The sequence below is a fragment of the Acanthochromis polyacanthus genome, chromosome 5 (genome assembly GCF_021347895.1).
Source record: "Acanthochromis polyacanthus isolate Apoly-LR-REF ecotype Palm Island chromosome 5, KAUST_Apoly_ChrSc, whole genome shotgun sequence".
NCBI lineage: Eukaryota > Metazoa > Chordata > Actinopteri > Pomacentridae > Acanthochromis > Acanthochromis polyacanthus.
In genome coordinates, this window is record NC_067117.1 from 26,735,797 (window position 1) to 26,753,318 (window position 17,522).

General features: G+C 39.4%; 1 protein-coding gene across 3 annotated transcripts in view; it reads left to right on the forward strand.

Moving 5' to 3' along the window:
- Window positions 1–17,522, forward strand: part of phactr3b (phosphatase and actin regulator 3b) — a 64,851-nt gene that overhangs the window by 32,117 nt on the left and 15,212 nt on the right. For all 3 annotated transcript variants that reach the window (XM_022194256.2, XM_022194258.2, XM_022194259.2), the window contains exon 8: window positions 822–975. In XM_022194256.2, the coding sequence (XP_022049948.1) occupies window positions 822–975 (154 nt within the window). The remainder of the gene's footprint in view (window positions 1–821; window positions 976–17,522) is intronic.

Sequence of the window (17,522 nt, forward strand, 5' to 3'; positions counted from 1 at the left end):
TTTTTAAAAAATGTTTACAAGAATTTTCTTGCCAAATTTGGGGGATTTTTTTTTAAATAAAATTGTTAACAAATTACTGGAGTTTTCTTCCTGAAGGTTTTGCAAATTTTCGGAAATTTGGCAATTTTTTTTGCTGATTTCTTTGGATTTTTTTCAGTCAAGGAAACAATATTTTTTGGTGCCCATAAATAAAGACAGCAGGAGGGTTAATACATCTCATATTAGGAGGTTACATGAAAGCAAAAATCTATTTTTGAATGAAAACTGCTATTTTTTTTGGCATGTCTGGTTTATTTTAAGACACCTTAGCTTGGCAATCCTGGTAAAATATAGCCTAAAATAAGTTTTCCCAGCTAATTTTAAGATCTCAAGATTCTTATTTTATCTTATTTAAAGAAATCTTATCAAACCATTTTTCACTTGTTCTATTGGCAGATTTTTTCACTTATTTCAAGGTCAAAGTTCCTTGAAATAAGCTTTTTTTTTCTCGTTTTGAGAGGGGCATTTTTTCCAGTGTAGTTAAAATTTCACATGAAATAAAACAACATGAAAAGGTTCAAAGAGGATGCATACCTTTGCATAAATAATACAATTAATCTATTTTAGCGAATGTAGAAACAGGCACTTGAAAATCCTGAAATCTTTCACAAATGAAGTATTTCTATATACAGTCGTCTCTCTGCTCTTATGAGAAAGCACAAAAGCACACTGTGTGGTGATTAGCATCAGTTCAGTGGGTTTAGCTGGAAAAAACTGTGTGTGGCAGCGCGACAAAACCCACCGTGTCGTTGCTGACCTTAATTTGTGCTCGACAACAACAGGGACCCTCCCACGCAGGATGAGGAAGGAGCTGCTGGCTGTGAAGCTTCGGAACAGGCCCAGCAAGCAGGAGCTGGAGGACCGCAACATCTTCCCCGTCCGCAGCGACCAGGAGCGGCAGGAAATCCGCCAGCAGATTGAGATGAAGCTGGCCAAGTGAGTTGCTCTGTGTGGACCCAGACCATCAAACCATCAGACCCCCATCCCTCCCATCCTGCCCTGCCTCATGTATGTCTGCTTCATCACTCAGCATCACTGGTGTCTACACTTTGACTCCTTGTTTGTTTCCCTTTTGCCGCCCACTCTCCCTTAAATAAGTTCTTGACTAGCTTTGTACTATACTGCTCACAACATTTACTAGAAACATTTTTTCCATGTGCAGAAATGCTCTTGAGCTCTCGTTATCAGCTGCAAAGGCAGATAGGGGGCAACATTTTTATTTTTTTTAGAGTTTAACCCCTTGAAACCCAAAGCAGTTTCAGGCTGCTTTTTTTTCTGCCCCTGTCTCATTTTTGCCCACCGTGGGCTAATTTTTCACTGCAATATAAAGTCCTGCACCCCTATGGAAACATGACAGCCATGCCTAAAAGTAGACTGAACTAAACATGGATTGTGTGCATTATGCAGTGCAGTAATAAAACCATAACTCATAGACAAAAGACAGACGGGAATTTAAAGTTGTTCAAAATGAGAGAGATTAAACCCGGAAACCATGTGTGCAGCAGATATTGCCACTGCAAAACTGGTGGTGGCTCTACATACGACGAACATTTTACTACTTATAATTAACTTTTTTCCTTTCTTCGTCTCCTATCTGTGGTATTCAAACACAGTTTGCAGTTCAGTCGAAAACTCACAGAAATTTTGTCACGTGACTGTCTGAGCGCACAACTTTTAGTTATTATTTTAATTTTTTTTACAGAATCTGGTGCAAAAGAGTTTATTTTTGGCTGAATTCTGTTTTTACAGTTTCCGGCTCTGATAAACGGTAAAAGATACCGTAACTTTTAAAACTATCTGCAGGTTTTTGAGTTTAGATTGTAAACCACCTTTGATATGCTTAGTGGGTAAAGATTTAGAGTTTTCATACATACATGTACTAAACCTGACCCAGGATCGGATGAAATGGGGAAGCTGGGACTGCACACAGCTAGACAAAAACCAAAACCAGAGGTGGTTTTTAGTTGAAGCGACAGACTCGCAGCGCTGATACAAGAGCTGAGAGACTTGTTGTCAGATTCATGTTCATTCATTCATTTTTATGGTAGCTTAAGAAAAAAAAATCTGCAAATCCTCCTTTAGATCATGTGTAAGGCTGTTCACTGACACCTAATAAGGGCAGAGCTGCCTCAGTATTCTGTGTTGCTAGCTGATTATCTACACCTGAATAGCTGATTAACTGTAGCTTAAAATCCAATATAATAATAATAATGAATCCTGTTCAATTTATCACAACCTTCCTGCTGCGATGGATTAATTCTACATTTATGAGGCTTATCAGCTTTTATTGAGACTTTTGATTGAAAAGTGCAAGTTTGGCTATGTTGAAGATTTTCTTCCATCTATTATCTATAGGCTGCTTTATTCTGTAGATTGTTGCAGTTTCCCAGCTAACTGAGGATAAAGGCAGAGTGCACCATCCATCACTAACTCAGAGAGGCGGACTACCTTGCATGATCTCACCTGAGGATAATTTAGAATCACCGTTTAACCTCAGAATGTCAGACGCCGGTGGTGAAAACCCACGCAGGTGCACACAAAACACGTAAACTCCACAAATACAGGCTCCCAGTCGAGACTTGAACCCAGTATAAGGCTACAGCGCCTCTCCTTGCACCGCTGTGTTGCCCCCATCCTACTCAGTGAAATGTGTTTCATTAAATTTAATGAGGGGAAAACAATAGCACATCTTTCAGTAGCAGTACAGTGAATTGCAGTGAGCAGGTAGAATGAGGTTATGTACGGCTATGTAAGGATAAGTAACATGAGAGTTTAGCTCCTGGGTTTACTTTGACCAAGAGTGAAGAACAAAGATTTATTTTTTTTCTGCTTTTTGAGGTTAAAGATCTCATTTTTGGAGAATGGAACAAGATTTTCAGAAAAGCATAGGAGGAATGCAACACGGAGCAGAATCGTATTTGTTGTGTTATGTAAAAGGCAATAGGTTGTTGTTATGGTGACTTTAATAGGATTACAGTAACAGTCAAATTAGGTTCATTTTTTAGTGATTAGTACAGTTGCAGGGTGAACTGGGAAGCTTATGCAATACTTGTAGTCTTAGGAGGAATGTTCGCTGCTGTGGAAACATGGTACATGATGTATAGTTTGGTAACAAACTATAGTTAAGTGCCTGCTGTCCTCACTGCAGCTCATCACGTTATGGTGCTGGAGAGAAAAACGGCAGCGCTCTTGACAGCAAATGACAGTTTGACTTGTTGGACTCACGTGGAGCTCAATCTGTTTTTGTAGCAGTTTGCACATTTCCCCTCGTGGACTATTAACACATTTAGTTGTTTTTCATACCTTTGTTAATTTAGGCCCCCGCGATAATAGCCTGTTAGCGAAACGTGTGCACTGAAGGCTGCTGAGTACTTTAATTCGAGGTTGACCTGCTTTCATCTGGTTGGAACAGAAGCTTTTGTTCGCATAAACCCACAAACACTCTGGAAACTTCTGGCGAGCATTTTCAAATGCATCATGATCAGAAATGATGTGCATTTGATAACATCTTTTGTATAATTCAACATCACAAGAGCTTGACAGACATATTATAACTTGATGTATCGTAATAATATGCAGAAATTCATCGAAAATTTGGTTGAGCAAATATAACTTCTGCAATTAAAAATAAATGTTGGTCAAATTTACGGTACATTGTAGCATTTTGTGTATTTGCATGAGCAAATCTTAATATATGCATACTGTGCCAACCCGGTCTCATAAAAATTGGTGAAATTTGGTCACAAAATTGAAACTACTTAGCAAACATTTTCCAATAAATTTTAGGACAGTTAGCATGACTTTCAAACCTGAATTATCTATTGTGCAGTCAGTCAAGACACCTGTACTGTTTTGCTGTTTATTATTTAACTTTAGGCTCTAACTGCTACATAACTTGACATTCATTTTTTAAATGTAAGCTTTATGATCATTGTTATGTTTTTTAATGCTTTTGTTGAAGTTTACAGTTTTAAATTTGTGCTATTCTTTATCTTAACAAATGTATATGCAGAATAAAACCCTATAAACACAAAGAATATTAAAACAGTAAGTTTAGTGTACGCTATGTATTGAAACTCTAACTAAAGAACATAATTATGTAAAAATTACAATTTAAATGATTGTTATCTAAGTAGAAGTTTAGATAATTATCACTTAAAATCAATTGACAAATAAAAATTTAAACACAGTTTTATGATTAGCTGTAGTTGGCTTAATACTACATTGCATGCTAATTTAATGTATTTGATGGTACAGTGCTAACTAATTTGTTAAATATAGTAGTTTAAATTTATCCAGCTATTATATAGCTAACATTGTGAGGAGTCAGTTGCTCCTGCTGCCTCATATTAAAGCACTACAGACATTTAATATGTGACACTGCTGCTCCATCAGTCTGTTAAAGTGATGCCATTCTTCATTCACTTTTATGTTAAAGTTCCTCACGGCTTCATTCAAACATACCAATTTTCTGCTGTTACCCCAAATGTATAAAAGCACACAGCTCTCTTGCTTTTCAGGCACTCATGTGGATCCTAAACTCAGAGGAAAGACTCCTACAAACAGCTGGAAGCAACAAACTAAATTTATGCTTCTGTTACCATTTTGTCAAAGCCTAAATTACATTCAGAAGTCTTTTGCTCTCTGTGATGTTTTTGGACCAGAATTGGTGCTGAAATGTGAAACATGCCTCACCTAAATCCCTTCACACAAGTCAAAGTGCTGTTGCTGGTGTCTGCCTATCCGTTAATGTGACGACATGCAGTCCAGACTTGCTGAAAGCGGTCCTGAAATCTTGCTAGATCCGACCTCGTTAGAATACCGTTGCAACTTATACAGAAAAGTGACCAGGGTGGTCATTCAGACATTCAGATGCTGTCAGATTAGCAGAAAAGACCGTCTGTCTGAAAGGGGCTTAAGATAAAGCTTCTAAATTGACGGCTGAAGTAATGTGTGTGTGGTGCCTTGAGTGGTAGACTAACAATTTCAGTGGTTGAATTTGTGTTATACACAGACCTGCTTTCAACACACAGTTAAAGCTCTTACAGCTTAGTGTGGAACACTTCCTGGAGGGAAACTGGAATATACGATAAAACTGACATGAATGTGGCAAAGCATCTGATGGTGACATGAGGTTGGCTGGACTTCACCGGTAGATGATTTCACATTACCTGACAACCTACTATCATCAGCTGCTCTCTAACATCCAACCTGAACATTTAAACAGCGATGGACAAAGATACATGTTGTTTTCTTTTGTCTGATTATCAGCTGGAAATTTCTTCCCATCAGAATTTCACAGTGGCACCATTTTGTCTTAGCTCTGCTTTTAGTATGGATAGCCTTGCAGTCTCATCCCGAAGCCTCTAAGTCTGATGAACTATTTTATATTACAATAATCAGGATTGCAGTTGCACCCAACAAAGACACAGCAAAAAAAAAAAAAAAAACTTTAATAGGAGACTTAACCTCACATATTTTGTGGAAATTGCCTCATATAGAGAGCCAGCTCTCTACAGCCATGTTCACTTGCTTTACCTCCTCTGGCAGTTGTTGCTGCTCCTTCCTGGTTCACTCTATTTAATTTTATGGTAAAAGGTGGGTGGAATGGAAAGGAAAAAGGCTATGTTAATAATGTAAACGTTAGAAATTTTGTAGCATTAACTTGACCCTTTGTAACTTGGCTGGCCTGTGATATTGAGGCAACACAGAGGAACCTCCATGAAGTCTCCTTTACACACAACTAATCAAATAAAAGCAGTGGCGCCTTGCAGTGTATTCTCATTATTCTCTTAATTTGATTTTGGAGTAGTTGGCAGGCAGACGTAGTTGCAGTGGGGAGGAAGTCTCGGCTGGACGTACATTAAAACTGGCATTTGTCACTACGAGTCCAGACAGGGCGCTGTTCAGAGCCAGAAAGGAACACTGATAAAAGGCAGCATCTTCAAAGCAGAGGATGGAAGAAAAATTTGAGGTTTAATAATGAAATGTCTAAGAAGTAGATATGGATATGGCTGTGTAGGAAAATAAATGTTAGACTAACTCTTCCTCTGCACTTTGTACAATGTTCTATTAGCTTTCTGATGATCTGTCTAGGGAATCCTGCAGAGATGACCTTAAGTTCCTGAAAGGAGGTCAGTCGGTTTAATGTATAGATCGTTGAAGTGCTGACAGAGGCTGATGAACAGCTACTCCTGAGGAGGTCCTATCAGTCAGGGGTTTGCTGGTGCAAGCACATTAGATGAACATGTATATGGCTGAGGCATGTCGTAACACCCTTAGAACAAAACAGTGAATAAGTAGCTGATTAATACACTTTTACCACATACTTGATACAGACTTTAAAACAGTTGTTCCATCTTAACTTTGTTAGTGTTTGAGAAACACTGAGTTCGTATCATCTCAGTGTAGCATTCATTAGCTTTCATTCATGAATTCTTTAGTGTAATGGCTACATAATTAACATTTACCTTGCTATAAAATTGCGAAAATCTGTGTGGGACAAAAAAATGAAGTCTGTCTTTGTCTTGAATAGTGAGGACACCATGTGCTATAGATTAGGGCTCAACGCTAGTACAGTTGAAGGCACAATGCCACAGCGCACTAATGTGAAAAAAGATTAAATCCAAACAATGAATGAATTAAGATAACTGCTTTTTGCCTGGAGACACGGTGAAGTTTGCCGCCTTCACAGTTTGCAAAGTGCAAGCTGACAGAGAGAAAGAAACTGCTCATTTACATTATTTTTAAAGTGTTGCAAAAACACATCTGAACAGGAAATTTCGGGGTTTCATAAGAATGTATCTTGCTCATATGTGCAGTATCTACCCCCCTCCCCTTTAATGACACACGTGGTTGGAGGAATGGGTTCAAAAAAACCTATGAATCACACGTTCCCTGCGGTGGAGTGGGTGTATTTTCTGTGCTGCAGCACATTACCGTCACTGCAGAAGCACTCAGGAAGATGCTCTCTGTACCTAGGGAGGAAAAACAGAATTATTCTAATAGAATGTATTATTTTAGGTAGAGCTCTCATATAAAATACTTCAACTTAAGCTACTCTGAATTATGTATGACTAGGTTTGATTAGAGCATGGTGTTTGTCTCTGTCACCTCACACTAGATTTACTCTTCACATTTATCTGCTTTTCCTTTGGTTATCCAAGTTTTCTCACACCCAGGACATGCATACATCTGTATAGGAGGGCACTGAAAATACATGATAAGCAGGCCTACTGAAGGTAAAGAAAGATTAATGTTAATAATACCCAACCTAAAAACAAGTTTTTCAGAAGGTAACAGCCTCTTTCTTTTTCTATAAGGCATTTTAGGGGGTATATTCTTACATCTTTTAGAATTTTGAGGCTTTTGCAGCAAAAAAGATCATATTTCTGTAGATATACTAATATACTAATTATTTATAGCATTTAATTTGTGTTTGTTGACTGTTTGATTTATGTTTTCACCAGTTATTCTAAAGATTTTGTGGTTCTGTCTTTCCAGTAATACAACAATTAACTTATACACAAATAATGAAACGTGTGAATTAATTTAATCACTGTATGTCATAGAAACTCCCTCCTGGAACTGACTAAATCAATTTTTTTAAAACATGATTTTACTCCATCATTGCAATATGCAATAATTTGTAATATGCAGTTAAAATATTCACTGGTAAATATACTTTTGCATCAATGTGGGACAATGAAAATGACTAAAACAGACTGTAACTACTGTCTGTACTGTTGGTGTAAGCTATTTTTTCCTCATACATGGCTGTTAAAATAGCAGAAACTATAAGACTATAACACCTATGGGGACGAAAAGAAAGCAGGACTGTACTGTCTGTCGCTTCACCCTCTGCAGATTGCTCCGGGATGCTTTTTATTTGTGTATGGCAGCTGTCATTTCCAGTTAGCATTGCTTACAGAGCACCACATTGTTGATCTCTGTCTAAAACACTCCCACATTTAAGATGATCTTGGACATGGGTTTTTACTTGTAGCTTGTTCTCTCTGGGAATCTATACTTTGACCAAAGTACAAACACAGCAGTGATGACGTTTTAATGTCGTTGAGTCATTCCAGCCCTAACGCAATCACCAACTGCTGCTTGATGTTTTTATGTTTATCAAAAACTGCTCATCCAACAAACAACTTCACACTCGTCATTGCATTTCCTCGGGTTCCAGGCAAGACATATGCCGAGTTAGAAGGAAAATGGTTGAACAGTTGCTGGGAAAAGCGAAGAACAGACACACACACACACACACACTGAGGTTCTTCAAATGAGTCGAGATTATTATGAAATATATATATATATATATATATATATATATATATATATAGATATATATGTAAAATAAAATAAATACTACAATCAAATCCTTGTTTAATGATTAATTAATGCTATTACTTGCTCTGGACAACATCATCTTACATCTCTGCAATTATTATTAATCAATATTTCTTCTGTAAATGTGTCTAAAGTGAGCATGTAAGTGAGCAGTTATCTAGAAACTAATCTTATTGCTGTGAATGACCTAGATTTATTGCATCTGATAAATATTTAGTGGTTTCAAAAAAGTTTTGATTGATATCTAGAAATAGTCATCAGACGGTCTATTAGTACTCGTCACAGTGGAATCAGTGAACTCCATGGAGAGGTCTCCTGTGTGTCCTGGGTGTGGTTTCATTACATAGTCAGCACCATCACAGGTCAAACAGCTAATTAGAGCTGATGAACACATTGAGTTGGTTTCAGTTCCTGTCTAACCCCAGTGAGAGCGAAACAGGGCAGCGAGTTTTTGATGAAGCTTAATTAATTTACAGCTGAGCCTTTGCAACCTCGCTGTGAGAGATGAGTAAGGCCGGGTGACATTCAGCATTCAGACAGGCTAAATAATATTTCCCATGAGCTTCTTTGAGCCTGCCATCGTGCTTCTCCGCGTGCCTTGTTTTTTTTTTCCTACGCCTTCGCTCGAGGCATTTCACAGCTGCTTGTCAATCTGGACGGCTGCGGTCGCTATCTGTTTGCGTCCAATGTGACGTTATCACAAACCAAAGCTGCACCGAGCACGCTTCTTTCCATGTGAACCTCTCAACGATCACATGGACGTATTCCAGCATGTGATCGCAGAATATCAAAGGACATTATAAGATTTATTAGTGAATGTTCCAGAGAGGAGGCTGGAAGCAGTTCGGTCTTGAGTTTGAAAGAGGCATTGTCGTGTCACACAGTTTATCACAAACACTACTTATGTAAAGTGAACTCCTCATTACTCTTGCATAATGAAAGCAGGAAGTGATCAATTCTTTGTTATCAGGGTGTAGCGTGACAGTGGCATGCAGGTCAGTCGATGTGTTACATTACTGCAGTGATTAGTTTTCTAACTGGAGCTTCTGGAGTTTTCATAACTGCTCTTCAGGAGTGAAATTATTATTTATTTAAATGCCGACTACACACAATAATATATACAGTGGCCTCTAAAGGTATGTTTACAATAGAGTGAAATGTGAGGTTTCTGCTACTGTTTGAATTTACGATCAAAACATGACCATGAGACAAAAGTGGAGACTGGCTTTTAAGTTTTATTTGCTCCATGTCATTCAAAGACACCTGCAATTTGACATTTAACACAAAAAGCATGTTTGTAAAGCCTGGTTTTATTCAGGTGTGCAAAAGTAAACACTTAAAGCCTGACAGATGTACTCTATATCCCAATGCACATCTTAAGTAAGCTAAAATAAGACAAGAATAGAACGGTGAAAATAATGCTGGGATTTATGCTGAAGTAATAAGTAATACAGCTTACAGCTTTTGGTCAATTTGCTTTATCATTTAAAGCAATAAAAAAAAGTGCAATTCCATCCCAACAAACATCAGAGATTCAGGAAGCTTTGCAGTGTTTAAAAGAAGCTTCAAGATTTGGCTGAAGGCAGCACTGAATTGTCACCACCAATGATTAACTTTTGTTGTTTTTACTGATTTTATGTAGCCTAGCCGTGCTAGACAACCCACGGCAACGAATTTAATTCTCTGCCAGGGAGGGTCTAGTTACCCTCCATAAGGCTCGAGGCTGGATTCTCCTAAAACTGGCCGGACGAATCACCATGAAGTGTAGAGTCAGAAGGCGGGCGTAACGAAGTGACGACAGAGGCGTGACGATTCTGACAGAAACAACCGGCACACAATAAACAGTTATCTTTCGACTCGGCTTTGGCCACAGCCCTTAAAGATTTGAAGCTAAAATTCAACTTGAAAGATAAACAAAGGACGGCACTTAAGTGTTTCATTGAGAAGAAAGACTTATTTGGACTTATGCCGACGGGATATGGCAAATCCTTAATACACCAGTTGGCTCCGCGGCTCCGCTGGTTGGGAAGCTAATGGGACTTAGCCACACAATCCGCTGGTGCTCTCGGAAACACGTCAGCCTATTCGTTGCGCTGATTGGTTGTATACCTACCCAATTGCTGCAGAGGGATTTGATAGACAACCTTTTAGCCCGCCTCCCTCCCTGTCGAGCAGCCCTAGACCCTTGTGCCGTCAGAAACATGGGTATAGCATGGCTAGGCTAGATTTTATGTGTTGTGTATATTGATTTTGCTCAGTATCTGTCTCTAATCAACCTTTAAGTTTCATGTTGTTTTATCTAGTGTACTTATTGCTCTGTGGTTGTTCTCTCTTTCTGTACCAGCCCAAGGACAACAGATCCAAACTAGAAAAGCACTCAGAGAGTGCAGACCTCCGCCAAGGATAGAGAGGAAAGCAGGAAACCCATGCAGTAAAGGATCATGAGCTGGAATCAAACCCGTGTCTCTGACACAGTTCTGTTTACGAATCACCTTCTTAACCAGTTGAGCTATCTGGACACCTTGTTCCAGTTTGTTGGACGACATACTAACCTATGATGTTTTTGTCATATGTTGGACCACATACTAAAACATACTAAAAAATTCAAAGTGATCCAGAATCCAGGATCCTCTCCGGATTGCCACCAAAATTAAATCAGGTCTTCCTCTTACCATAGTCTACATCCCCTCAAAATTTCATGTGACTCTGCCCAGGCCTTTTTGGGTTATCTTGCTAACAGACAGACAGATGGACACACAAACGCTGGGTGTCACATAACCTCCTTGGCGGAGGTAATTAGCTGCTAGCTTACTCTGGTACAGCTACGTTTAACTGTGCACTGTCCCCGCATGAATAAATGAATAAACTAAAAAGAAATATTACACACAAATGTAGCAAAACCATCAAATTTCACTCTCCTTTTGAAATATGTTTTGAAGTAAACACTAAACTATCATATAATTCATCCTATTTAGTTTGAATGTGTCATTGTAGCATAGAATGGACTTGCGTTGTCAGAAAGCTGAAAAAGTACACAGCTCTGTGCAACAAGTGCCCTATGCAAACCATTAAAACTCAATCAGAGGTTAGTGTCACTGTGCAGCTCAGTCCAGACGCTGTGTTTGCAGACTGGCTCAGTTCACACAGGTGCTGTGACTGGCGGCAGGACTGGCTGCTCATCAGGACTGAACTGAGTCAGTGCTGTGGACAGCTGAGGCATGCCATTGTTTGGGGTGACGGCACCGTCCGTGTGTCCACCAGCGTCTCCGTCCTGCTGACTCTGTGGTCTGCCAGAGGAGGCGACACGTCCCTCCTGGCGGCTCACAAAGCAGCAACAAAAGCTGAAGGGACCCTCTCCCATGGCCACTCTGTACACACTCTGAATGAATCATACTGAATCTGTCGCAGTGAGTAAGTCGTGCTGAATCGAACAGAGCTGCTGTTGTGGAGGTGGCCAGCACTTTGTGTCCTGTCTGAGGCTCTCGTGGTAGCCTTTGAGTGCTGCGAGCTGTTTGTGCAACATCAGGAACAGAACGGCCTTCATCAGACAGGGACTGTCAGCTGAAAGAGAATGGGTACTCTGTTGACATTTTTAAGCTGCTCTGTGGGGAATTCAGTGTGATTACAGCTTTTTATTTCTGATGGAATACCTTTTATTTATTTTTTGTTGTAGAACAGTTTATCCATCCTACAACTCCACACCCCTTGTACAATATGCTCACAGCTACAAGCAAAAAATCATAAAAAGCTACCTAATATCTTCAGCAAAAAGATTGAAGTTTTGAACTCTGATGTGTTTAGTTGTAAAATGAATAATTTTTATTACATTTCCGCCTAACAATCACAGTCTTTGGGTATTTAAGGCCCCTCTAAAACTGCTGCTCACCCTGTTCTAGTATGAAAATTCTCAGATTGAGTTTGAGTGTTTATGGGCATAAACACAACCGTTTAGACACTGAGATGGAAACACCCCTGCTCAATTTGTTACTGGGTGCAAACTGTCATCATTTGATTATTTGTCACACTCCTTCTGCACGAACATTTCTGGAAGAAAACAAAAACATCCGCCTTGACGTCCAGTTAATTCAACATCAACACGTAATGCATCTTGTTGTCTCTGCAAGCAGCTGTTGAACAGTTGAGGAAATATCTGGTCCTACTTTTCACCATCACTGTTCTCTAAGTAAGCAGCTCTCTGCTTCATATTTATAACAGCATGTGCGTGTTCTGCATTTATACATGTGTTTTCAGACATGCTAGTATACAGGGTGGGTCAAAAGTAGATTTACACTTCGTAGGTAGGATTTCGGTAAATCAACCACCGAACCTGTGCTTTCAAATGTATTGCTTTTGAGATAAATTGCCTGCCATGAAGATGAGGGAGTGTTAAAGGCTCCTTACCGTGATGTGTGCACCTGCTTGGCATTTTCACACTTCCATTACTGCTTTAGTTTCCACTTTCTTTGCTCTTGATTGAATTTCTTTGCCATTGCTCACAACCCCTGTAAAAACAAACAAACAAAAAAATCAAAACCAAAATTGGAAGAAACAGCTTCATAACATTTCCAAAATGTGAATAAGAGATATGGAATTATGGTTTGAATCAATTACACCTAAAACGTGAAACAAGCAGCGAAACAACTATAAGCCTACTTTGGCCCACCCTGTACACAGATCAAAGCTTAAATGATGCTAAAACATTTGTCTGGAGTGAGATATTCTAAATTGCCATTTTGTTTAAAATTTTCTGCACAGAGCCTTTAAAAAAGAGTTTAGAATTTAGACACTTATTCTCTTAATTAATCTGAAAAAGCAGAGCAAAGATAAACATTATCGCAACCCCCTCGACACCCTTTGTCATGGAGAAGAAGCCAGTCAGAATAGGAGGGAAGTCCAAAGGCAGCTCTAGTCCCTTGTCAAGCCGTAGTGTTTACTTTTCTTCACTTCTCTGACTGACAGAATGCTGTCACTTGAACAGACTGATGACACAGCAATGCTTCTTATCCCATGTATGAAAAGAGCTTTAGTGGCAAAATTGTATCAGATGCAGTTAAGAAATACCAAGCTCAGTCAAGATTGTTTTTTTTTTTTGCACAATCAATACAGAATAGACAACGAATATGTGGCAGCACTGTGGCGCTTAAGGAGCAGTGAACATTTGTCTATACAGAAGCATTGAAAATAAGAAAAATCCTAAAACACTTTTAAAAATTCGACCTGTCCAGGGTGTCCCCTGCCTTCGCCCGAGTCAGCTGGGATAGGCTCCAGCACCCCTCGTGACCCTAGTGAGGATAAAGCGGTGTATAGAGAATGGATGGAGGGACTTTTAAAAATTCCCCCTAATGCAGTGTTTTCTTTTGTGCTGTGATGTAACACATGCGCTGATATACTGTACACTGAGGAGCACATGGTGTGTTGTATTGATTTACATTAATTAAAGCTGCAGCTGGCAGAAATGTGTTCAAAACGATCTGAAAATGTGCAGCCTTCCTCCTGCAACTTTTCCCTCCCCTTGGACCAGATGCATATATGCTTCAAATGTACACAAAAAAAGTCGTTTGTGGCTTCAAACCCCACTGTCCTGATTGAAAGTTGTGTTAGTGCCTCCACATCCTGTTCTCACAGACTTTGCTGCTATTTATATGACCTCTGATTGGTACAAAGCTCTATAATTGACTAAAATCCCTCATTATGGGCGACAAACCTGAAAAAAAAAGAGCAAGGAGGAGGTTCAGAAATCTCGTTTCCTCTCAGATCACTTGAATTACAACACACTGAAGGGTCTGCGTGGAATTTTTGACCAAAAGATGCCAAAAATTGTTGTCTACCTCAGCTTTAGGCCTGACACTGCAGCAGAATGCAGAGCAGTAGGCTGGCCCAGGATAGCAGAAGGGAACCCTCTGTTTCTAAATTTAGCTCTATCTGGCGAAATGGTGCAGTGGCACTCATAATCAATGTCCTGTCTACGTCAGAGCCAAGCTTCCCTTCCCTCTGTGTTCTCACTGATCATTGCATTCTCTCTTCCCCTAATTGAACCATCCCCATCCCCCTGCGGGGTTCTTCTGAAGAACTGGCCACAGTGTACCAGAATGTTCTATATCTCCATATCTGTCCTGCATTATGTTCTGTTGTACAGCCAGTTTCAGCTCGTGCCCTCAGCTGAGGACATCATTATATAAAGCTGGCACCGTAAAGACCTTCATTTAGAACACTGCTGAGACTTTGCTGCAGCCCGCATGATCCTTTGTGAAGTAGCAGCAGGGTCGTGTTCATGCTGATGACTTAGTAAAAATCCCAGAAGCATCTGATTTCACCACAGAAATGTGGAGCTGCGGGTTTATTCACACAGTATGTGTTCCCATCTACCTGTCATGTGATGGATCAGTGGCTAAGAGAGGAGCTGTAGCCGGAAACAGTAATATAAAGGGAGGACAAGTAGATATTTTGAAGTGTTTATGTGCAAAGTGGAGGTTTAATTCTACAGACATTGTTTGGTGGCAGAGATAGGGACTGTGTCAATTGATTAATCATCAAAGAGTTGAAGTGGCTGAAAACTAGTGACAAAGGCAGGGTAATAAAATGTCACAAATCCTATGAAGCTTGTGCTAATATTTAAAATGTGATGATTGGTGATTTGAACATTAATGATCCACCCATTAAAAGTACACCAGGTAGTGTGTGATTTACCATTTTCCAGTCATGTAGTGTGCATGACTGAGAATAGACACAATCTGTGAAGTTTCTACACGTGTGTGATATAACCCGATTTCAAAATCTGTTGTAATGTATTTCTAGTCTGAATAGCAAGAATTCATGGCTTTAAACCATCTTTCCAACATGCACTCCTTTCCTTTTAATCTGGTTAAACTCATTTTAGTTAAAGGGCCACATTCAGCCCACTTTGATCTCAAACACAGCCTAATAACCTATAATATCAATATCTTAGATTTTTCTCTTTGTTTTAGTGCTAGAAAGTACATTCTGAAATATTCACATTTAAGGAATTATCTTTTTTTTTTTTTTTTTACAAAACATTATGAACAACCTGAAATTTGTTCAGAAAAATAATTTCAGTGTCAACAACATTATGCATCAGTTTATCATTTACATAATACAACTTACAGATCACAGACTATCTACAAAGACACAAACATTTTGTCACAGGTATCTGGAACTGAATGAAACAGTATTTTACTTTAAAAAGGCAAAAAAAACAACAAAAATGACAAAATATTACAAAAATGAGACACAAAATGACAAAAGCGAGAAAAAAAATGACAAAAAATGAGACAAACAATGTGGAACGAAACAAAAAGAGAGAAGAAATTGGACAAAAATGTTACAAAGCAGCAAAAAAAATCAACAAATAAGACAAAAAAATTTGACAAACAAAAGACAAAAACGCCTGTTTGATACCCTTGGTTTAATGTGTAGACTTCTTATCCGAATGCACACCTTGGTCCAGTTTGTGTAAAGGTCGCAGTAGTATAACTGTTTACGAATTCGAAGATAAACTGGATTGTTAGTAATTTAAAGACTTTCATCGGCTGCTGTTAGATTAGGTGTCGTCTGTTGCATTAGCCTGTGGCATTAATTTGCACTAACATAACTTAGTGCGTTTCTAGTCTGGCGTGAATGACCAATGTCCTGTGCGTACCACGGCTTTCTCAGGCACTGTGGTAGGTATGTTTGAATGCAGCATTGTTCCACATCCCATGTCTGAAAGGGAGTTCACAGAAAAATGAAACCAGCAGTCGTATATCTTCTGTGTCTGAAAGGGCTCATTAGACGCTTCAGTGTAACCCTCAACTTAAAGCTTTCAATCATGACGACTTCTAGAGCAAAATGACAGCTTAGCATATATGTGCTGTAAAACCACAGTTTGGACTCTCAGGATGCGATCAGCTGCACTGTTTTTAACTTCCACTCAAAGTTAGACTCTATAAATGATGAGATGAATGGCTACCTTGTGCAGTGATGTTGAATAGACGTAGTTTTCATGACTTTTCTACAGTGTACCAGACTCCAAAGGTTGAAGAACCAAAAGCACTGTGCAACACAAATATTTGAACCCAGCAGTGTCAGTGGTTCCATTTGTGAAATGGTTTAACCAGATCAGCTCGTCTGACCTTCCAGGTTCGGTCTAGACGCATAGGATAAAGATATCCAGATAAGCTGTTTACAGTTGTCAGCAGGCATAAGAGATTATTAAAATCATGTTCAGAATTTCAAGAATAAGACTGTTTCCATCGATGCTTTAAGCTATAAGTTAAATTTGTGCAGCAATACAAACCTCTTTGGCCTCATTAACTCAACTAACAAGATTATTTTTGCTACCAGGTCTGCCTCAGTGAATTGTCCGTACAGATCAAATTTCAGGCAGCATGTGTGCCCGTTTCAGGAGGTTTTATGGCAGATAGTGACATGAGCAATGGGAGGAAGAAGCCTAGCAGTAACGGTGACAATGACAGGACCCTACTCAGTATTTGCCTGAGCCATGGAGGAGCCAATAATTGGATATTTGTGGCACATACACCAATTTCTGCTGACACAACTCACTGTGTGAATCGGGACAGAGTAACCAACCACAGCTGCTGTCTCAGACTGCTATAAATAACTCAGACTTGCATCGACTACACAGAGGCTGAATGCAAGACAGCAGTGTTAGCATCTAGGAATCCCAATGCTGTGAGTTTAGGTGTTTGTTTGGTTTTTTTGCAGTCACTTTAGCGGAAAATTATATTATGTTCTGCCGAACCAGAAAGGTAAATGTCGAAATTAAAGCAAACCGAGGCTGCGTTGATCATTTAACTGGCATAAAAGGACTTTCCTTTCAAATGATACTACTCTGTACTGTATTCAACACAGTAGCTGTTTCCAGGCAACCAAGGCTGTCAGATGGCGCCTGACTGCTCTTCCTTGTGGCAGAATATATTTTCAGTTTCATAATCCCCTTTCACCCTGGATGAAATATTAATGCAGGCTTCACTCGGGCTTCCCTCCCTTTTTTCTCTCCCCATTTCTGCTGGTACAAAACTCAGTGAGGCCAGTGATTCCTCTCTCGAATTCCGATGTGTCCTCAGTGTTCACCTTTTACGGTAGTGAAGCGCACAGTCATGTCTGATACA